This window comes from Lontra canadensis, unplaced genomic scaffold (genome assembly GCF_010015895.1).
Source record: "Lontra canadensis isolate GAN:19392208 unplaced genomic scaffold, GSC_riverotter_1.0 scaffold23, whole genome shotgun sequence".
Lineage (NCBI taxonomy): Eukaryota > Metazoa > Chordata > Mammalia > Carnivora > Mustelidae > Lontra > Lontra canadensis.
In genome coordinates, this window is record NW_022631017.1 from 3,484,585 (window position 1) to 3,506,198 (window position 21,614).

Sequence of the window (21,614 nt, forward strand, 5' to 3'; positions counted from 1 at the left end):
AGAAGTAAGTTGGAACAACTAAAATGATTGTCTGAGCTGATGTAATAAGTGTGGGATGGAAGGAAAGGATAAACCCAAAAGGAAAGAAATGATAGAATTTGTTTACTGTTCTTGTTCCTGCAGGTCCAGAGAAGTAAGAGCAATTGAGTACTTAAAGATGAAGGAAGGGGCAAAAATTACTTAATGAATGGTGATGATAATGCCTATTCTAGTCTGTTCCTGCAGGAGGATTCATTTCCAGCCTGAGCCAGCTTCAGGGAATCTCTGATTGAGAAAGAAAAAGACTCAACTCATTGGACATTCAGAAAGGTTATATAGAATAGAAACCCTTCCTTGATATCTTCCCTTGAAGGGAGTTGACATAGCAAAAGAGGAAATACCACTATGGCCTTCTGAGCCTCAAAAACACAAGCCAATTTGCTTAGAATGCAAAAAATAAACAAAACCCCTCATTTGCATGTTCTCCCAGGACCCTCCCTAATCCCAGTCCACAACACTAGATGATCTGGAATGACTGTGACATTTTAAATAAGATGTTAGAAGGGAGAGGGCAGTATATCAACCATACCATGGGCACTTGCATGGGGCTGGCAGGTGCATCTTCTGTGCTCTATACCAGGGTGCTTCTGGAGCCATGTTCCCAGTGCTTAGGGATGAGATCTGAAGCCCCAAAAGGCAAGGAACAAAGACCCTGGAAATGGAGGCACTTTCCTCATCAATGTTGGTGTCTCCAGATGGTTTCCAAGTTGGCCATTTCCCAGGCCTTCTAGAACTCCAACTGTGTGACCTGAGCACCTTAGCTCACCTCTCTGAGCCCTAACTTCCTCATTTATAAACTGGTGATGGTAACAACAGACTTCTAAAGAGTTGTTATGAGGGCTGAATGAGATGATGATACAGAAATTACTTGACACAGTGTGTGGCCCATGTATGTACTTAACACTTATTTTTTAAAATTAATTTTTTAAACAGAAGATACAGGGAGGGAGGAAGTAAGGGAAGGAAGAAGAAAGGACAAACCATAATCATGCAAGGCAGGTGCCCTCCTCCAAGGCTGTGACAGCAAAACTGGCATACCAAGCAGGGTACCACTGTGGCATCCCTGGCCGACATGTTAGATCCTGAGACTTGTGGCCCTTTGTACATTACCCAGAATTCTTTCTGAGTAGCTAAGCTTGCCCTTGAGCTTCATCCTCTGCTTCCTGTGAGCATTTCCTGAAGTCTGAGCCCTGAGAAGGGACAGTGGTGTGCACAAAGAAACGTGGCCTTCATTGGCCTTGGTGGTTATAGGTATAACAGTGCGTCATAGCCTGAAGCTTGGGTACCAGCACCATCTTCCACCACAAAGCTCTTCCACTCCAGTGGTGTTAGCCCACTCCCACCTTGGCTCTCACTCCTGGTAAGTAAAGTCGTTTTAGAGAACATCATACATGGAGTCAAGACATGGAAGGAGTTATTTATTTTCCCTGAAGATGGTTTTTTCTTTTGATAAACTACAGCTTTATTATACTATATTTTATTTTATCTTATTTTATTTTATTTTATCTTATTTTATTAATGCCAATAGTAGATAGTATTTTCTCATGATGAAGTTTCTCCTCCCCACCACCCCTGCCACTTCCCACTTTAGACTTTGGCTATAAATAGGAGTTTCTTTGTTCTGTCTCCTCTGGGCAATAATTGGAAACATAAACTGGGAAACACCCTCATGTCTTTCCATGTCTCTTGGTTGTTTCTCTCTAAGCAGACAGTTGCACAAACAAACAGGCTGCTTTGTTTGTGTTTTCTCTGAAGTCACAATTTCTTCCACTAAATGTTTATGCATCCCAGCATCTCAAGAACTTCAGGACCAAGATGGATGGTATGTTAATATTCGTTTGAACATGTGCACTTAATATGCTTGGTTAATTGGTGTAATTAGTAGTCTTTTCATTCCAAGGCCGTTGCTGAAATTAAAACAGGGCGGTTATTTCTTTTAATGGACTAACTGAAGAATTTTAATTTTGAAAGTCAATCACAACGCACAGACATGAAATTCTGCTCTGGGACAGAGGAGGAAGGGACACACATTCTGAGGACCTGGGGGTCTTTTGGAGAGCTCCCAGTCCCATTTAGACCCTCCATATTTCCATGGGTTGGTAATCACAATGCCCAAGGTGATACAATTTATCACCCAAACCATGGCACTTTCAAGAATGAAATGGGGTCCCATTACTGATGTCATAGGGACAACAGTTCTAAACAGGGACTGTCCCAGGCAAACCAGGAATATGGTCACTCAACCTCACATGTGTCCAGCTCCTTCCATGGGGTATTCACTGTTGCATTATATCTGCTTCTCACCCTCAACCACAAGGCAATGGATCATTCCCACTGAAGAGATCAAGTGACTGAGGCTGAAAAGCTAAGTAACTCGCCCCAGGCCTGCTGGGCAGTGAATAAAGCCATGTTCAACCCCATCCACCACATGGACCCACATTCTTCTGGCCAGCCAGGAATAACCACAGAGGTAAGTGGTAGCAAGTGAGCATGTGTGGCAGAACGAGAAACTGGAATGGGAACAGAAGAGTGGCAGAGGGAAAAATGGCATGAAGGAGCAGGCAGGACGTCCTGGCCAGGAAGGCTCAGAGGTAATGGCTTGGGTTTCTGAAAGCGGATGACCTTCTCAAGGGGCCTCAAAGAAGCTCTGATTATAAAGGCAACAGCTGTTGTCACCATACTTTCTAGAAGATAATTTCTGACAAATTCCTGGACTGGAAGTGTTAGCCACATGGCAGCGTGGTCTGTGGGCTGTCACAGTCACTCTGCATGTCCCCCTCATCTGCGACGCATCTACCAGGCAGCTCTGATTCTCTCCTTCCTCCCTGCTGCTTCTCCCCACCTCCCACCACTCCTTCTCCCCTTATCGTCCCTGCTCGGTGAAGGCAAACGTACCCTGCTCTGCTTAACCAATTCCCTCTGATATTGGCATTTCTATCTTTACAATTTGGCGGCCCTGTGAGGTTTCCCTTTGTACGCATGTTTCCCTGTTCCTGTGTTCCCAATATTCAGGTATCATCACTCAATAACCATTTGACAGCAGTAATGCTTTTCATATGGAAAGAATTGTTTTTTTATTGATGGCAAATGTTGCGATGAACTTTCATGCCCACTTGGAGCCAGAGGGGCTTTTTATTGGGTGAACCAGACTAAGATGTGGTTCCAAGAAATGTCTTTGGAGTGTGGACTGAGATGTACTTTTGGGAACAGGTCTTATGGATGGGGGGAGGGCAGAGAGCCTTTCCCTTTATCAAAGTCTCATCAATCAAAACATATAATAGCAACATTATTAATAATCGTACAGTTGCCTCACACTTGGTATTTTTCCAAGCACTTCCCTCGAACTCTAAAATGAAGGCAAGGAGGCTATTATTATTTCCATGTTACAAGTTAAGCAACATTGTAACAGGACTGACTGGTTCCTTGAGCTAGGAGTCAGTTGATAAACAGCTAAGTGTCCCATGAGAAGGATACTTTGAGCAGGTGGAAAAGCTATCCTGAGCATCATATATGCTCTCAGAAGATCAGGAGTCCTTCCCAGGCTAAATTCTCAAAGTCCTCTATGCCTAGTCCAAATATAAGAGCACGGCCATGATGTCCAGGTAAGGTGCTCCTTGTCTCAATGGCACTTGCAATGCAGTTAAGCATCCTGACATCTAACCCAGAAGCAGTGGGAAACCATGGGTTATTTAACAACACATGCTGTTAGCATATGATGTGGCAGACAGAATGTGAATGCCATGTATTTTTTTTAAAGCTTTTATTTGAGAGAGCGAGAGAGTAAGCTAGAGAGAGAGAACAAGCTGGGGGGGGGGAAGGGGGAGGTAGAGGGAGAAGCAGACTCCCTGCTGAGCAGAGAGCCCAATGCAGGACTCGATCCCAGGACCCTGGGATCATGACCTGAGCCAAAGGCAGATGCCCAACTGACTGAGCCACCCGAGTGCCCCGTGAATGCCATGTGTTGACCATTCCAAGCAAGAGCCAGTCTCCACTGGACCTAACAAGAGAAGGGCAAACACTGGAACCCCAAGGTGGTGATGCTACTGGATCCCATCCACATTAGCCAATGGACCACAGCCCAAACCTGCACCCCTCAGAAGCCAGCGTTGAAACTGGCCTTGATAAAAGAAGAGAATTAGAGGACTAGATAGGAACTTGGAAACCATCTAGGGCTACTGGCGTCGCCATTTTACTACTATGGAAGCTGAAGCTGAAGGGACTGAAGGGACTTGCCCTCGTTAGCATGGCTAGCCAGGGCAGAGCAGCGAGAAGAACCCAGGCCCTCGCAGAGAATGTGGCTCTCCACTCAGTCTCCTGCACTGACTCGGGGGATTTTGTAGCTCACCCTGCCTGACTTTTCCTCTTCTCCTCCTCCTGAACCTGTTGGCACTCCCTTATTACTTGTCTGCAGCTGGTGCTCAGGGACTCACCAGGCTGAGTGAAGAAGAGGACAGTTTCCTAGATATTTGGTTTCTCCACGCCCCCTTCACCCTCCCGGCCATTTCCTTCACTCTGAGGGAGCAAAGCTCCCTGAGCCACAGGGCGTGCAAGGAGTACCGGAGGTGGTGTGAACCCTAGCAGGTTGCTGTAGCTCACTGGAGAGGCTCGTGCTCAGGGTCCAGCCAGCACGGCTTGAGGGGTGTGCTATGAGACGGGTCCTGATAGCTCAGCTTCAAGTCTGTCCCGGTCCCAGACATGCTGGGTTCCCTAGGACTGCATTGGGAGGAAAGGTGTTTTTCTGTCTGGAGACCACCACCTTCCATTATTCATGGATGTCCCTCCCCAGCCCCACAGCCTCCTTGCTTGTGTTACTCCTCAGCTCTTAATGCAACATTTGGATTCTTGGGAGCTCAGATCTTTTGTCCGTTATGATCTAATGCTCCCTGGCTCATGTTTCAAGGGATGATTCGCCGCTCACCCTTTTTGTCTTTCTCTACTTCTTCGTCTGCTCTTTCTGCATTGCTTGGCTTATGAAATGTCATATTTCATTCTAAGTCAAATGCAGCTCCTCTATCAATTCGACTACAGTCCCAGAATATCAAAGAGAAGCCCTAGACTATGATTAGCATCTACAGACTCTAGGATTATAGGAAATTCTGGCCAACGACTCTCCAGCGATTTACCGATGCTACAGGCAATGTTCTTAACGTATATTTCTTAGTTTATATTTCACTTTGCAAACAAAGCAACTCAGAGGGACTTTTCTTTCCCAACTTCCCCAGTATGACTGGAGAAATCAACCATTGGGCACTACCACTGTCACCATTCAATTAATGAGGAATCCAGAGCCACCAGCTGGCACAGTGATGGCGAATAAGGCCCCAGTTTCATAGTTGTTAGAGTCTCAGCTGTTGGACTGGAGGCACAGTTCCACCCACTCCTCTGTCCTTCCAGCACCTGTCACATGTGGGTCTTCCTCCATCCACCTTTTCCAGTCTGGATCCTCCCAGGTTCTCCCAAGGAGGATAGCTTTAGGGTCGTTTCCTTATATACCCATGGCTGTTGCTCTTCCCTGGGAGATTTCATGAATTAAGTACCTATCCTGCTCCGGAAACTATGCTAGACACTTTGCATGTATCTTCACACACTCCTGCACATTAGCTCACTTAATCTTCACCGTGACCTTACACAGGAGATAGGAACACTGAGCTCAAAGAGTGTCATGATTACCCAAGGTCAGCGAGGGATCCAAATCCTAGTCCCCTCATTTCAACACCTCTCCACGATGCTATCAAGTTTTCTTGGGGAAATTATTTCTGCAGATGGCCTTGACCAAGCACAAGAACTTTTACCATAAGCCAGGTTTTCTTCTTTACCACTGTCTTGGCTCCTTCTTTTTCATCATACTGCTAAAGCAGTTCCTGTCCTTTTAGGAACACAGACCTCGTGACCATTTGCAATGACAACCCGGCACATGCACTCCAATGAACAGAGATAGCTGGCGTGGAATTATCAGAAACCTGAAACAACAAAGCCTCCAACTCCGGCAAAATAGCCCCAAATCACCAGCTGCTCCCAGGGCTAGCCGAGAAAAAAGCATTTGTGGTTTCTACTTGCCCTCAGAAAGTATGAGGGGACCAGGAGCTCCAGAGATCCCATAGAAAAGGTGCCCAGGCACTTTGCAGAGATGGAAAGAAAACATGTGGTAGAGACAGCCCACCCCAGACCGTGAGAGCCCACTGTGAACACCGCATCTCAACTCTCATTTTAGTGATGTCATACTGGTAGCTTGAACTTGGCCATGGTGGGAGTGTTCATACTCAAACTAAAACAGTATCCCCACCCACTGCATCACTTTCTATCCCACCCCCCTTTTCTTTTGTTTACACAAAACTCTTGTCTTAATGTTATGTATTTTATTTCAGGTTTGCTGGTCATCTGTCTTGGTTACTACCTCTAGCATCTAGAACAGTGGATGGTATATATTTTAAATTATATTTAAAAACGAGTGAAAACTAACTGTTGTTCATATGCTAATCTGACACACATCATACTTGACCAGGTATTGTTGGTTACCTTGTTGGGGTTTTTTTAAAGATTTTATTTATTTCAGAGAGGGAGAGCAGGGACGGTGCGGGGGTGCAGAAGGAGAGAGAAAATCTCAAGCAGACTCCCCACTAAGCACGGAGCCCAACAAAGGGCTTGATCGCATAACCCTGAGACTGTAACCTGAGCCAAAACCAAGAGTCAGACATTTAATCAACTGAACCCCCAGCACCCCTGTTGGTTATCTTTCTATGTAGACCTATCTTCCATCTCACCTAGTTCTGGAAAGTGACTTTTTTTAGCAAAGCAAAAAAAAAAGCAAACTTTTTTAATTGATTCTCTTTTATTTACCACTTGTCTAAGTGAACAGTAAACATAATCATTCTCATTATAAACTAATTTTAAAAGGTAATTTTCCAATTAATAAATATACACCAGTGTAAACTGTTCTCATGGTAAAATAATTATAGAAGCTGCTAACAACTTTGGAAAGAAAACAAAGGCATTTGTTAGTGGCAAGACCTAATGAAAAATCTGATGGTCCAAACAAGAAAAACTGACAAGCACCCTTCTCCCCACAAGAACCCTGGTAAATTACTTTTGACTTAATAATTTTGCCTGAGGATAATTTCAGGCGTCATATGCCCAAATTCTCCCTGTGGAAAGCACACAATGAGAAAACCTGTGTTGAAATTTTGGCTCTACCATCTACTGTTTATAGAACCTTCGCCAAGTTGCTTGACCTTTCTGAACCTTTGCTACTTCACCTGTCACGTCATTATCTACCATACTTTGCAAGGCTGCTGCGTTAAATGAGAGTAAGAACAGGAGGGCAGTTTGTAAACTATAAAGTACCATAAAAATACGGCCTATTATTTTACCTCTGAAAAACATTTGGGATAAATCAACGCCTCGAGTACCATTGAAAGTATTAATAAAGCTGACAATGGTGCCAGGTATAAAAAAATGTGGCTCTTCCTCTACGTAGTCTCTCAAGCAGTACTGTGCAGAATTGTCCACAATGATTCAAATATCTTACCCCTTTGCTATCTAACACAGAAGCCATTAGCCACCTGTGGCTATTGAGCCCTTGAAATGCGGCTAGCATGTCTGGGGAACTGCATTTTACAGTTATTTAATTGTATTAATTTTGTTTCATCTTATTTATACAGTCACGTGTGGCTGGAGGCTACCGTATTGGACAGCACAGCTCTAAGGCATTTCTTCAAATCCATTTTGCAGAAAACTCCCTCCTGACCCTAACTGTGAAGGGGTTGGGTTTTGCAAGCATCAAGAAGCCTGGTGATGGAAATCTTGTGGTTTCCAGCACAGAAGAAAGTGTGGAATGGAGTGAAGACTGGAGGACAACAAGAGAAGAGGAAGGCTTCCTCACCCCGTGACCATGCTGATTTTGGAAAAGCAAACAGGCCCTGTCCTTTTGGGGATTCCAGTGTCCCTTCTTATTTGCTGTGTGACCTTAGAAAAGATATTTAACTTCTCTGAGCCTCAGTCTTTTAATTGTAAAGTAGGAAAACCATAATGCCTACTTCACAGGAGTATGGCGAGGATGAAATGGAGAGGTTTGTCATCCAAAGTGACTAACACAGTTGCCAGCCCAGAGCAAAACTCTGAACTGTCGGGAGCACAAGCAAATGGGGGAGAGGTGGGAAAGCGTGCTGATTCGCATTTCTGGCCTCAGACCATACCACGGCTAGGTTGCCAGGCGTGAGCAGGGCATCACTGGAGCTCCGCTCAGCCTCCAGCAGCCCCGGGCTGGCACACACCCAGCCTCCCTCCCTTCATTCAGGCCTCCTGAATGCCCTGACCTCACCCAGCATTTTGCTCTGAAGATCTCTGAGGGCTTCAAAGACTCCTCTTTGGACTCAATACAAATGATGTTCCTTCTGGATATGTACACAGGTGGGGGGAAGGCTGGAGGGTGAGGCCCAACCACCTCTCAAAGGAGGGCAACAACTCCCTTTGCTCAGCTCTGGGGGGCAGATTTTCCCCGCACTGACGTTTCCTCTGCTGTCAGTGGGGAAAAAAATAAAAATGCAAAGTCTAGTTCATTGCCACACTGGCCCCCAGGTGAAGGCTTCAGTGTCCCCTGGGACAGTCCCACTCCAGTTAAAACGCAGGTGCTCTTGTCCCACGGCTCCGGTGTGGCAGAAGAAAATGTTAAGCAAACTGCTTAAAAAGCATACTTTCCCCAGGATTAGGCAAGATGGTCCCATGTTTCATCAAGTGTCCCAATCTCACCTCTTAGACTGCCTTTCTCTTTCAGAAATGGCACCCAAATCCTTTAGATGGCGGGAAGTCAGCCTCCAGAAAGCACGATCTCCAGATGGGAGGGCTTAACAACATGGCTGCCTATTCTTTGACCTTCATCCCCAAGGGTGGGGCCCCCTCCTTGAATCTGGGTGGGCTCCTGACTGCTTTGACCAATAGAAGATGGTGAAGGTGACGCCATGTGACCTCTGAGGCTCTGTCGCCAGAGGCCAGGCAGCCCCCACCAGGTCGGCAGGGACCCTTGTTCTCTGAGCCCAGCACCCAAGCTAGAAGCCTAACTACCCCAAGGTCAGCACGCTAGAGACCCACACAGATGCCCCCCAGGAGACAATCCCAGTGAAGACCATCCCGGCATCTGGCCTGTCAGCAGAGACCCCTGCCTTTCGAGCCTTCCCAGCGGAGGCCACACACATCTGCAGTGGAGACCTGCTGTGTCCACTCTGCACAATCCGTGAGCATAATCAAATGTTGCTCTCTTGCAATGCTGAGTTTGGGGGTGATGTTGCTCGGTAATAGATGTTGGGGCTCCAGTTCTGTGTTCCCCAGATCCCCAAGCCTCCTGACTGCCAGCTCCAGGAAATTGAACTCCACAGACCAAAATGTCCCAACTCTGATCTTTACAATAACTTTTTTAAGTGGAAAAAAATTGATAGAGGAGCAAGGACTTACTAATGTGATTTCAGGAGATGGTTTTATTCAAAGAATTTTGCGTTGAACTTGTGTGTGGTGCGTTAGGTTTTTTGGTGGCTTTGTTGTTGTTGTTGTTGTTGTTGTTGTTGTTTGTCTTGTTTTGTTGTAATGTGCTGCTAGCATTTTCTGATCACCCCTATGGGTAATGTGTACTCTACCCAAGAATAAAGGCAAAAGTGGCCATTTTGAGTTGCACTGTGGCTGTGAGGAAAAGTTCTCTATGTCCTTGGAGGGGCTTAAACGTCAGTGGGGCAGAAGGGAGAGCTCTGAGCAGAGGGGGGGACGGAGGGACTCACAGACGTGTTGCTTACACTTAGACGAGTCACTTCAACATTTCCAGGCCTCAGCTGGGTCATGCACAAATGGGATTCAATGATGTCTAGGATCCATTTTCTAACATTTTAGAGAGGAAGAAGTTCATGCTTATTAAGTGTTTACCCTGTGGCAAGAAGCATGCTAGGCCTTCTATTTATTTTATTTAATCGTCAAAAATTTTTTTTTCCTGAGAACCAGCATCCCCATTTTGTACATGAGGAAACCATGTCCATGGAGTTGTCAGAAGCTGGGAGGTGGAGGGGTGCAATTCCAGAATCCACAAGGCTCCCCCTCCAGGGAATGCTCACACCCCTCTGAGCCCCCACAGTGCTTCCCACACCTTGTGCCCAGAGGCCGAGAGTCTGGTTCTTCAGTCTCTAATCCTCCCCAGTGCAGAGGGAGGGTCCCCACTGCATTCCTTTGTACTGTCATCAGCGGCTTCGAGTGGCAGGAAACAATACCCTCTTTCTCTGCTTTCCTGGAAGGGTGGCTCTTGGACCCTGCTGAGTCTCAGTGGCAACCAGGGCTGCCCTCCCAGCCCGACTGCCCCCAGGTGCCCTGGGCAAGTCTGGAGGAATCCTGCCACCCAGCTCTCCCATGCAGATCTTGAAACTGTTGAGCTGGTGTGAGCTTCTATTTTCCCTTTAACAAGAGTCCCTCAATTCCAGTGTATTTGACATACACCTGACCCATCCCAGCACTGGAGGAAGCCTATGCCGACCCCATCTACAAAAGACTGGGGTCTCATCTTTCTCTGCCAGACACGCACTTCTCCACCTCGGGAGAAGTGTGGATGAAGAGGGGTCTGCCTATGTGGAGATGCCTCGCGCCCCCAAATCTCCTCTCAAACTCCTGTTACTGGTGCCTAAAATAACTGCCAAGGGTTGACAAAGGCCCACTGCCTTTGGCCCCATGAGGGACCATCAAGAACCGAGAAATCTAAGAGGGATGATTGCAGAGCAGATAGGATCACAAGCATCAAAGCCAGCGTCAGCTACATGTGGTCATTTGAAGACAACTGAAAATCTTTTGCCTCGTCTCCTCTTAAGAGTTGGGGGTCTATTTCCATTCCCCTTGACTCTGGGCTGGCCCCTGTGACTGGCTTTGACCAACAGAACACAATGGAAGCAACCCTGCCCATCCACCCCTCCAAGGCAGACCTTCAGCGATGCACGGTTTCCACTTGTGTGCTTCTTCTAAGAGCTCGGGGAAGACTCTGCCTACCCTTGGACCGCCATCCTGTGAGGAAGCCCAAGCTACCCTCCAGAGCCACTCTGTGGAGCCCCACCTGCTTTCCTGACCCACAGAGCCAGGAGCAATAAAATGGCTGTTGTCTAAATCACTAAGTTGTGGCACAGTTTGTTAGGCAGAGACAGATAACCGAAAGAGTATGAGAGTTAGAGCACCAACCTCGTGGTGCACACAACAGAGGCTACCCCCACCCCCTGCCCTGCACAGCTGCGTCAAGACGAATGGTAAGAAGTCGTCATAAGGGAGGGGGCCCTGGAGTTTCATAGACTATGAGAGTTGCACAAGTGAAAGGGCAGGGTGTGGGTAGGGAAAATTCTATAAGATCCTGCTACTCCACAGGCCTCTGGGAAAATGCCCCGAACACTGACAGGACTTCTCAATTATTCTCACTCTAGTCACCTGACTACAGAAAGCAAACCCTAAATCTGGCCCAGAGTAACCTACTATAAGTAGAAGATTTCTCCGAAGTCTTGTTTTAGCTTTACAGCTCTTTTGAATTTTGTATTGAATTCCATAATTTATTCATCTGCATTTTTATCTCAAAATACATCAGGGAGCCTGGGTGGCTCAGTCAGGTAAGCGTCTGCCTTTGGCTCAGGTCATGCCAGGTCCTGGGATTGAGCCCCATGTCCAGCTCCCTGCTCAGCAGGGAGTCTGCTTCTCCCTCTCTCTCTGCTCCTCCCCCTGCTCATGCTCTCTTTCTCTCTCTCTCTCAAAAAAATATTTTTTTTAAATGGTTGAAATTACTTACCAGTTAAATGACTTCACTTCACCCTACCCCAAACTCTTCAAGAAAATGAGACCTGGGACTCTGTGCAGCCCCAGAATATACAGGCACCCTGAGGGGATATCAGGCTTACCCACCTGCTGAGGTTGAAGATTTGGGACTTTCCTTTCAGGATCTAGTCACACATCTTCAGCAGGCAGATCTGGCCCCTGGGTTCCCCCTCTTCTATCCCTTCTCTGCTGTGAGCTGCCCCTATGGTCACAAGGGACCCAATCCTGGAGAGACCCCGCAGTCTCCCTCCAGATGAAGGCTGAAAACTTAAGTCACATGACAATCTAGTTCTTCTATCTTTGACCCACGTTTCAGGTCAGCCTCCCACAGTGTTTGGAAAGCCACCCGAAGCAATTCCAGCCTTGCCCAACATCCTCAAATGCTCCCCAAACTGCCTTTTTTTTTCTTAGACAGACAATTCACACACACACACACGCACGCACGCGCGCGCGCACCCACACATATACACACACACACACACACATCTACACAGCCTGTGTAGATACGTTGACGCTTGGAAGCAAAATAGAGGAAAGCTTTTATTATTGTTTGCCATTTGAAAATGATTATCCTGCAGGATGATGTGGATTGAAGGAGACAGCTTGCAGTTAGCATCCCGGCAAGAGCTCCCTTTCTAGACCTGGGTGAGCCTCCACCACCTCCCAGCTTCCCGAGTGGGGACTGCCTGGTGCCAGACTTGGATGCCTACCAACACAAATTAAAGGAAGAAAATGCCTCCTAGACGGAGGCAGCCGGGGGAGTGAGAATGCTGAGAATTTTAAAGGGATCATCACCTCAGCAGGAGACCGACACTCAGCCTCAGAGAGAGCAGCTCCCCTAACAGATGCTCCAGTTCAGCGAGTCTCCGGTTCTGGAGGGACCCTGTGCTCCCAGACGCCCCGTCTCTCCTGTTCCCCGCCCCTCCCCACCAGAAACACTCTCTGTTCTCCTTGCCTTTCCAGAAACACAGCCGAACCTTATTTAAAATCGTGAAGCCCTAAAATGATGCTCTGTGGGAACCGAGCTAACCAACTTGTACTCAAACATGAACCTGGAGGTGGGGACAAGGAGCCACCGCTTAATGGGTACAAGGCTTCCGTCTGGGGTGATGACATGTAGCATTGTACAACACTGAGAGTGTACAGAGAGGCCACGGATGGGGCCCTTTAAAATGGTTAATTTTATGTTATGTGAATTTCACCTCGATTCAAAGAAAAAAAAAAAAAAAAAAGCTTTCCCCAAAAGGGGTCAACACTTCCAGAATCCTGTCGACCAAACTACATTTGACACTGGACCTCAGTCTCCTCATTTGCTGGTGGGAGGCTGTGCAAAAAGAAGGGGTTCTCCCTTGCGACGATTGTTCCAGCTCCCAGCAGGACAAGGATCTCAGATGGTCTGAGGACAGAGAGAAAGTAAGATCAGCAAGCTGCCCTGTAGGCTAAAATTAAGTGACCTTCCATGATCTGGACTTGGCAAGCGACTGAACTTCTCTTATGTCCCTCCTCTGTGAGCTCAAACATTGTCTTAAGAGACTCCTGAGTGGAACCTATAAAAGGGATTCTAATACTCTGGCCAAATCCAGGGAGCCATACATTTGAATCCTATAACTTCATTTCTTTCTCAGCCACCAGCTGGCAGTCTCCAGCAAGTCCCGATGTCAGGCAATGCCGGGTTTTCCTAATATACGATTTTAATCTTCAACAGCCCTTGCCAATTCAAAATAAAGAGAAGAGAGAATTCTGGGAGCATGTGCCCTACAAATTTAAAAAGAAAATGAAAGTGGTCTCATCTTGTACTTCAACAAGTTGATTTGATATTTAGAAAATGATCCTTTGGGCCAAAAAATATTTTTACGTTGTGTGTCTCTATAAATAACTCCCCCCCTTTTTAATAGAAAGCACATCGCTGGTGTCTAAAACCAAACATGGTTTTGATTGAACCAGACTTACATTTCTATCTGAAGTTCATTTGCTAACAATAGAACTGGCTTTCCCATTTGCCAACATCAATGTTGACCTGTTTTCACCTAAATTTTATAGATGTCAGAAAAAGAAAGTGTTCATTGCTCAGTGGCCTACCCTGGCCTTTTTCAGCCACACTTGCTTGCATTTTTGCAGCTCCTTTAAATTCCCCTTGTCACAAAAACTAACAATAAGGTCAAGTATTTCAGTAAGAAATATTGAATTATTATCCAACTTTGTCAAACAGCCAAGAGCCTGCGAAAGCTAACCACGAACTGGAGAAGAGAGAGGCTTAACCTCAAGCCTCCCGGCCCTGCCTCCATTGCGTGGGGAAGGATTTTTGGCACCGGGGGGCACCAGGAGGCACCGGGAGGGCTGGGAGGAAGGGGGGAGGGCAGACGGGTAGAGTGGGAACTGGACGGCTCACAATCACGTCCAAGCTCCCATCCCTCAGGAGGGTCTCGTTGCGCTTGTTTGCTACTGCCGAGAGCCAGTTTTGATTTTTCTTGGAGAGGGTTCCAGGCACCCTAGCATCTCAGCCATGCCAACACCACGAGGCTGCTGACCTCTCCTGATCCCCCAGCCATATCCCTGTCCATCAAGGCTAATTTCTATGACAACATAAACTCCACTGTGTAGCCAATAAACCCAAACCCGATGGAAGCTGATGTGGCCAGGAAGGAGAATGACAAACTGGCAAGATGTCAGGGCTGGAAATAGAACTCGTTTTGCCAGCCAGGGGCTCGGGAGGGGTAGAGATGGATTTATGTGCATGTGCGTGTGTTTTATGTGTCCTAATAACCCTAATAAAGATTCCATTAATCAATAAACCGTCGCTTGCAGAGATGGAAATAAATGCTGGGTTCCTCAAGTGAGCTTCAGGTAGAACCAGAACTTTTCTACATTTCACTCTAACCTGTGGTGGTTGAGGACAGGAGGAACCCTCTGTTACCTCAAAGCGTCTGTCTGGAGAAGGTATTTGGCTGAGAGAAAGGGGGAGAGTGAGAGCGAGAGCGAGAGAAAGAGAAATTAAGAAAAGGAGGATTGGCTTTTAGCTGGACAAGGAAGAGCAGCCTACAAGAAGGCAGCAGTGGCCCCCAGGATGGGATGTGAGGGTTGTCAATAAAGCTTCCCAAGGAAGGTTTCTGCCCTTCAAGCAGAGTATGTGGCTTTGGAAGTGAGGTTTTAGTGGTTCCAGAAAACTTCCCTTGAAATGCAAATACACTGACTGCTCAAAGGTGAGGGTCAAGGCAAGTTCATTTATAAAAGGGGAGGTCCACAGTGCAGGGTTAGTTGGTGTGGCCTTGGGGAGGGAGACAGAGCCAAGGGCCAGCCTCCAAAGGAGATGTCTGGAGGTGTGGGTAGAGAAGACCCCAAGATCCTGCTTTAAAGTTTAGCATAGGGTCAGTCACAGGCCTAGCTCTCACTCCTTTCTTTGAGTATGTGACCATCCAGAGCATAAACTTAATCCCACCCATTTGTACTTGTCAACCTTCCCTATTGAATGTCAACGGGCCCCATGTACCAAAGTCACCCTCACTCATCCAGACTCCACTGCACATGGTCGTTGGCGGTGAACAAGCAGTTAGATAAAATGTACCTACACTCTGAAAGTTTGATATCTTATGCTGTCACTTCTCATCATTTTTTAAAGCTTTTTTAGCGGTGGACAGGCAAAGGGAGAGGGAGAGAGAGAATCCCAAGCAGACTCCACGTCCAACATGGAGCCCACGTAGGGCTCAATCTCACGACCTTGAGATCATGACCTGAGCAGAAACCAAGAGTCAGACGCTTAACCGAATGAGCCACCCAGGCTGCCCTCTCAACATTTTTATGACTCATACCCCACAGAGGCTCCAACACTGCTCACCCCTAACTGCGTGCGCTCCCCCCCCAATCTAACCTCTTTAAGAATCCCTCTTGCTCATCGTCAGGGTAGAAGTGTGATAGGGCATGCTAAGGAACACCACAGAGCCCAGGGGCACTGTCTCATTCTTTGTCTCTCTGGAGAACTGTCAGCAGGATCTCCATGGTGGGAGGGGGCGGTCTGCCTACTTCTGGGGCGGATGTGGGGCCAAACCCCGCAAGGCTGCAGACCCAGAATGGCCAAGAATTACTCATTCTTCCAGATCAGCTCAAGTGTCATCTTCTTGCCTTGGCCAGGAGTCACTACCTCCTTTTGTGGGGGCGGGGGAGAGGGTGGGAAGCCAGGCCTCCGTTCACATCTCCACAGTGGCACTGCTCCACTCTACTGTCACTTAGGAATTTATCTTTCTGTCTCTCTGAGAAGGTGGTGAGCTTCTTGAGGATAGGGGTATGTCTCACTCATTTTCATTTCTATCATTTCCAGTGGTTATTGCATGAATAAAAACACAGCCCCTCCCTGAAGATCAGATGACAGTTGCTGATGATGAGGCAAAGCAACGATGCTCTCTCACCATTCTCTCCAGCAAGGGACGGAGTAAGGCCACCAGTTCTCCCTCCTCTCAGCCCTCCGCCTCCTCCTGCCCTGCACATGGCTTAAGCTGCCATCTCCCAACACAATATGGTTATGTCTACCCTGAATCAGGGGTCAGATGGTGAACCACTCAGTTTTGTCTGCTAACACGATACCGAGACCTGTGTGTGCCATCATTGCCCCGTTGGCATGGGGTTTCCTTTTGCAGCTTGCAAAGAGGAGAGAGGTTGGTTGTAGGGAAGTCAATAAGCAAATAAAAGGTAAAATTGAGATGAAAATTCTCTCTTTCTTCAAGATTAGCTGCCATGCTTTCATTTGTTGAGAGGCCTCGGATACCACATTAAAGAAGTCAAGAGTGTGGCCCCATCCCTACAGCCAGACCATGAAACAGCAAAGAGAAAGACTCTGACCACAACAAGGCCAGGACCTCCATCCTTCACTTGTCTACTTGTCCACTAAAGGGATAGGTCATCTTTGTCCAGGAAGGAACGACATGGATGTTCTTAGCCTTAATGTCCCACTCACTAAGTCAGGCCTGGTATACAACTTTATCGTTTTTTTGTTTTTGAAATGATATGTAACAGGTGTCTTTCAATATGGTTAGCTGGAGCATGGTATGGAATCAGTATGCTGGAAGTTTATTTACATGAGTATACGAAGTTTTTAACAGAATCAGCTTGCCTGAGTTTCTATCAGGTGAAAATCGGTTCATAAAAACTAGAAAAGTAATGAAGCGTCGGGGCTTCATGAAGAGAATAAGGAAGACACTGCCATCATAAAGGAGCGAAGATTCTTCAGAGAATGAGGATGAGAGCTGCTCAGAAGTAGATGTCCAACCCTTGGCTTCCCCTCTTCAATTTCAGGGTGACCTCGCGTAAGTGATCTGACCTCTCTGGGATTCCGTCTTTTCACCCTCTACAAAATGGTCACTTTTGCCAATTCTGTGAGAAACAATGGACCTCATTCTCTCTTAATGCTAGGCAGACTCTAGCTGCACCTCTTAAAACTGCTCATAATTTCTGTGTTCTAGAAACCACTCCTCATCTACAGGTAAGAGTTACTACATAGTCTCTTAACATGCCATCTAGCAGGTAATATATTATTGTCCACTATTAAGGAGGAGGTCAAGAGAGGTTAAGTGGCCTGTTCAAGGTCACATATTTAGTTCGTAGGGGTTAAGGATCTGGAACCCAGATCTTTTTGCCACTCTCTGCTTCCTCCTTTCAAAACATACCTCAATCCCTCCATGCATGGTTGGCTGCGCGGCTGTTACGGCAGGGAAGAGAAAATGGAAGAGCGGCCCCTCTCCCTTTGCCTGTATGAAAATCACCCACTCTTTAAACACCAAGCCTCCCATATATTGTGGTGGAAATGAAAGGCTTGTATGACTAAATATAGATGCCAAGTACCTTATAAATACGTTGAGTATTTTTGGAAATGAGAAATGGGAAATGAAATTGGCTATAAGCAGAAATCAAAACCATCTAAATTCTCTCTAGAAACCAATTGCTAACTTTTTAATCTCTGTTGTTGGTAATCTGAAGCTCTCATGAAATTTGCTTACATAAAGAGAGGCCCTGACAAACACCTCTTATTGGGAGGCATTAAATTAAACAGAGATGTCTTCCTGTATGCTTTTTTTTTTTAAATAAAGATTTTATCTATTTATTTGACAGAGAGAGAGAGATCACAAGTAGGCAGAGAGGCAGGCAAAGAGAGAGCGGGGGAAGTAGACTCCCTGCTAAACAGAGAGCCCGATGCGGGGCTCAATCCCAGGACCCTGAAATCATGACCTGAGCTGAAGGCAGAGGCTTAACCCACTGAGCCACCCAAGTGCCCCGCTCCGATATGCTTTTTAGTGGAGGGGAGCCTGCCAGCCTATTGCTCTGCCCATTGTAGGGGTTCAATAAATATTTGCAAAAATGAAGCAGAGTGGCGACAGGAAGAAAGGTCACTTCTGTTCTCTGGGATTTCAATAAAATGGGATATCAATTTCATATCAGGTGGACTTAAGGAAATAGTCTGTAAAATGCTTTAAGAAAGTTGGAGAAGCCCCACCTATTCAGCAAAAGAGATTGAAGTAATCTAGGGCTGGGAGCAAGGATGCCCCCTTCCCAGGATCCTCCAGGCTGGACACATGTGTGCAAAGCTTGGCACACACCAGTGTCCTAATCTCAGGCTGCAGCTGGGTTTCCTCAAGCCTTGGGCCTCCGATCAGCTGTCTCCACTACACAGCATTGCCTCTTAGTGATGCCAGTTCAGATATGGGGGCCCTCAGTGCTGCCCCTTTGACAGGTGGTGAGACAGACCCCAAAGCCACTCCTGGAAAGGTAAGAGTTGATGTTGACAGAAATTTCTTGGCCTCGATATTTCTCCTATTACGTGAGGCCAATACTGCCGATTTAAGTTCCATAATACTTGTTTATCACTAGCTCAGTCGGTCAAGTGTACACCTCTTGATTTTGGCTCAGGTCATGATCTCTGGGTTGTGAGATCAAGCCCCATGCCAGGCTCCATGCGGAGTGTGGAACCTGCTTAAGATTCTCTCTCTCCCCTGGCCTCCCCCACTTACACTCTCTTGTGCTTTCTCTCTCTCTCTTAAAATTTACTCTCTCAAAGAGTGACATTTTTTAAACCGTTTAAATAATGGTTCTTTTAAAAAGATTTTTATTTATTTATTGGGGGGGTGGGCAGAGGGAGAGGGAGAAGCAGACTCCCCTGCTGAGCAAGGAACCTGAGGCGGAGCTTCATCTCCGGACCCCAAGATTATGACCCAAGCCAAAGGTGGATGCTTAACTGACTGAGCCATCTAAAATACTAGTTTCTCAAAAGTCATTCCACTTGGTGCCCCAGCTCTTTGGTGATTCACACTATCTGAAAATTTTATTTACGCTTTTTAATATAATTGTCTTAATTATGATGAGTAATAATAATGGTACCATCTATCTATTATGTGCTAGGCATTTTCTTATCTCGTTAACTCATTTAATTCTCATTATGTGGATGATAACTGATAACTGGCGTGTCAAGTTTTAGCTTAGGAACGTAGTCTTTGGAATTGGGAAGATGGAGGCTTGAGTCTTCATAGTTGTATAACCCTGGGCCAGTCTGATCCTCGATCTCCTCATCCGAAACAGAGGGATAAAAACAGTACTACCTTCTTCACAGGCTCCTGGGAAGTCTGACACAAGGCACGTGAGATACCAAGCAAAGCACCAGGCTTATAGTCAAGTGCGCTGTGAAAATTAAATATTGAGTCTTACTGTTATTACTTGATCCTGCCACCAGTACCAAATCCAACTGTTCCCCCAAAAGGAAATTAAAAGAATGGCCTTCAGTGCCATCCTAAGGAGGAAGGAGGTAAATAATCTGCCTCCATTCCTTTCTCCCCAGGATGTTCACCTCAGGGAGGCTGGGGCCAAGTGAACCTCGAGGACAGTTAGGGAAGAAGAAAACAGTGAGGAAGGGGGAGCTAGCGTGCCCCTTTGTGAATCGCAGGGGAGGGCTCAGGAGGGTGGTGTCAAGAGGCCTGGGGAGCAAAGGGACTTTCTAGAACTACAATGCGCCTCTCCACCTGCTCCACGCAGCCCTTTCTTCTCTCTCCCTCACTCTCCTGCAGGCCTGCGAGCAAAGCCCCAGAGAGAGACAGTCAGAGGGCTCTGTGTGGACCCCTCGCTCAGGGCAACCCCGCTTTCTCGCGGAAGCCACCTCAGGCCGGCCTCCTGAGGTGGCCTGAGCGGCAGCAGGGCAAGACCTGGTCTCTGCCTGCTTCAGTCAGCGGGACCCCCCCAACCCGCCCCCACAGCGCCTCTGGCTCTGGCAGCTCCCTGGGAGAGAAGAAAGCAGCATCTTACATGTGTGGCATATTCTAAAACAAAATAATAACCGAGAGGTTTTATAGACTCTGACAGGGGAAAGAAGGGAGTGAAAAAGATGGAACAAAGATGCCATTTTAAAGTTATTGGCTCATGTTCAGGATTTCACTATTTTCTATGGCAAGGAGCAAGTAAAAAATTCCTCCTATTGATGCGTATTTTTCTACAGTCATTGAAAGCCAAAGGGCTCGGGGCTTCCGACTTCCCCTCTGGGGGAACCTGCGAGCCAGTCCTCTGGCTCGCTCAGGCGAGGGCCGGCTGGCAGAGGCAGGAGGCCCCGGAGGCCCCCAGCGAGCGGCTCCGATGAGGAACGGGTGCAGGAGGAACACACTGTGTTTTCAGCCTGGGTTCTGTGATCTTTCTGCCAAACAGGGGTTTACAAAGCAAAAACCTCCAGAGACTTCTCATACTTTCTGGCTTATTCTCCTGGTGTTCATCTTAACAGGAATCAGCTGTTTGCCTTCTCACTTATACAGCACGTTGCCGAGGAGAGTTTAGCATCTGGTCTGGCTATTATTAAAAACAAGAACATCCTGCTCTGTTGGGAGAACAGCACCACTGGCAATAAAAGGACAGAGATCATTTGCATTCAGGATTCCAGAGATGTATTGCAGTTCAATATCTGCTCTCCCTCCTCCCCCACCGCCCACTTTTCCAAATTTCCCCGACGCATCCATCATTTGCCTCGCAGTTCCCTCCTCTTTTCCCTGAACCGGAGACCAAAAGTGGGCTTCTTCCTCACCCTGGGAGGCAGGGAGCCCGGGAGCCGTTCAAACACTGATCTGCTCCTGCCGTGTGATAAAATTGAACTACCAGAGGAGGTTTTTTTTTTTTTTTTTTTTTTTACAACTGCGGAAATGAAAAAGTAAACACGACTGGGACAGCCCTGGTAGTTAGGTTCCAGCTTTTTGTTGTTGTTTGCGACTTTTTTCTTTTTTTAAGCATCGGGCTGGGAGCCTGAAGGAGCCATATAATATGAAAAAACCCTGGGAGGTTTTATTAGCCAATAAAAAAAACTGAGTTCCTATTAACCACTTAACTCCTTGAGAAAGTTCCACACTCGCCTCCCTCCCGGTCCTTCTCGCTCCCTCTCGTGCCCACGAGACAGGAAAGTGGGCCCCTCCATCCTGCCCTGCGCAATCTGATAGCACAGAGTAGGTTCCAGAAGCTGTGGTGGAGGGTCACAGTCAGTGATAATCTCTGCCCTTCTCATCTGTGAAACCACTAATAAGAAGATCTTGATAAGGACTCAGACTCCCTACGCCCCCCAAATCCGCACATAAAAAGGCTCTTGAAGCACACATGGCTGAGGAGAAGGAAAGGTCAGGGTGACTTTCAAGACTGAAATATGAAATGAGTGTTAGAGAAGACAGAATGGGGCTGAGGTGTCCCCCCAAACCCCGCCCCGGAGATGTCAGGATGCCACAGAAGGCTCCTCTGCTTTGGGAGAGGGGGAGCAGAAGAATTCAGAG

At 47.1% G+C, this 21,614-nt stretch overlaps 1 protein-coding gene across 2 annotated transcripts in view; it reads right to left on the minus strand.

Moving 5' to 3' along the window:
- RUNX2 (RUNX family transcription factor 2) overlaps window positions 1-21,614 on the minus strand; it is a 225,351-nt gene that overhangs the window by 78,535 nt on the left and 125,202 nt on the right. Inside the window, exon 6 of one of the 2 annotated variants that reach the window (XM_032862028.1) lies at window positions 1,633-1,946. The exons of the other annotated variant lie outside the window; for it this stretch is intronic. Within the exon in view, the coding sequence (XP_032717919.1) occupies window positions 1,930-1,946 (17 nt within the window). The 3' untranslated portion in view covers window positions 1,633-1,929. Of the gene's footprint in view, window positions 1-1,632; window positions 1,947-21,614 lie in introns of those variants that run through there. 2 annotated transcript variants of the gene reach the window in all.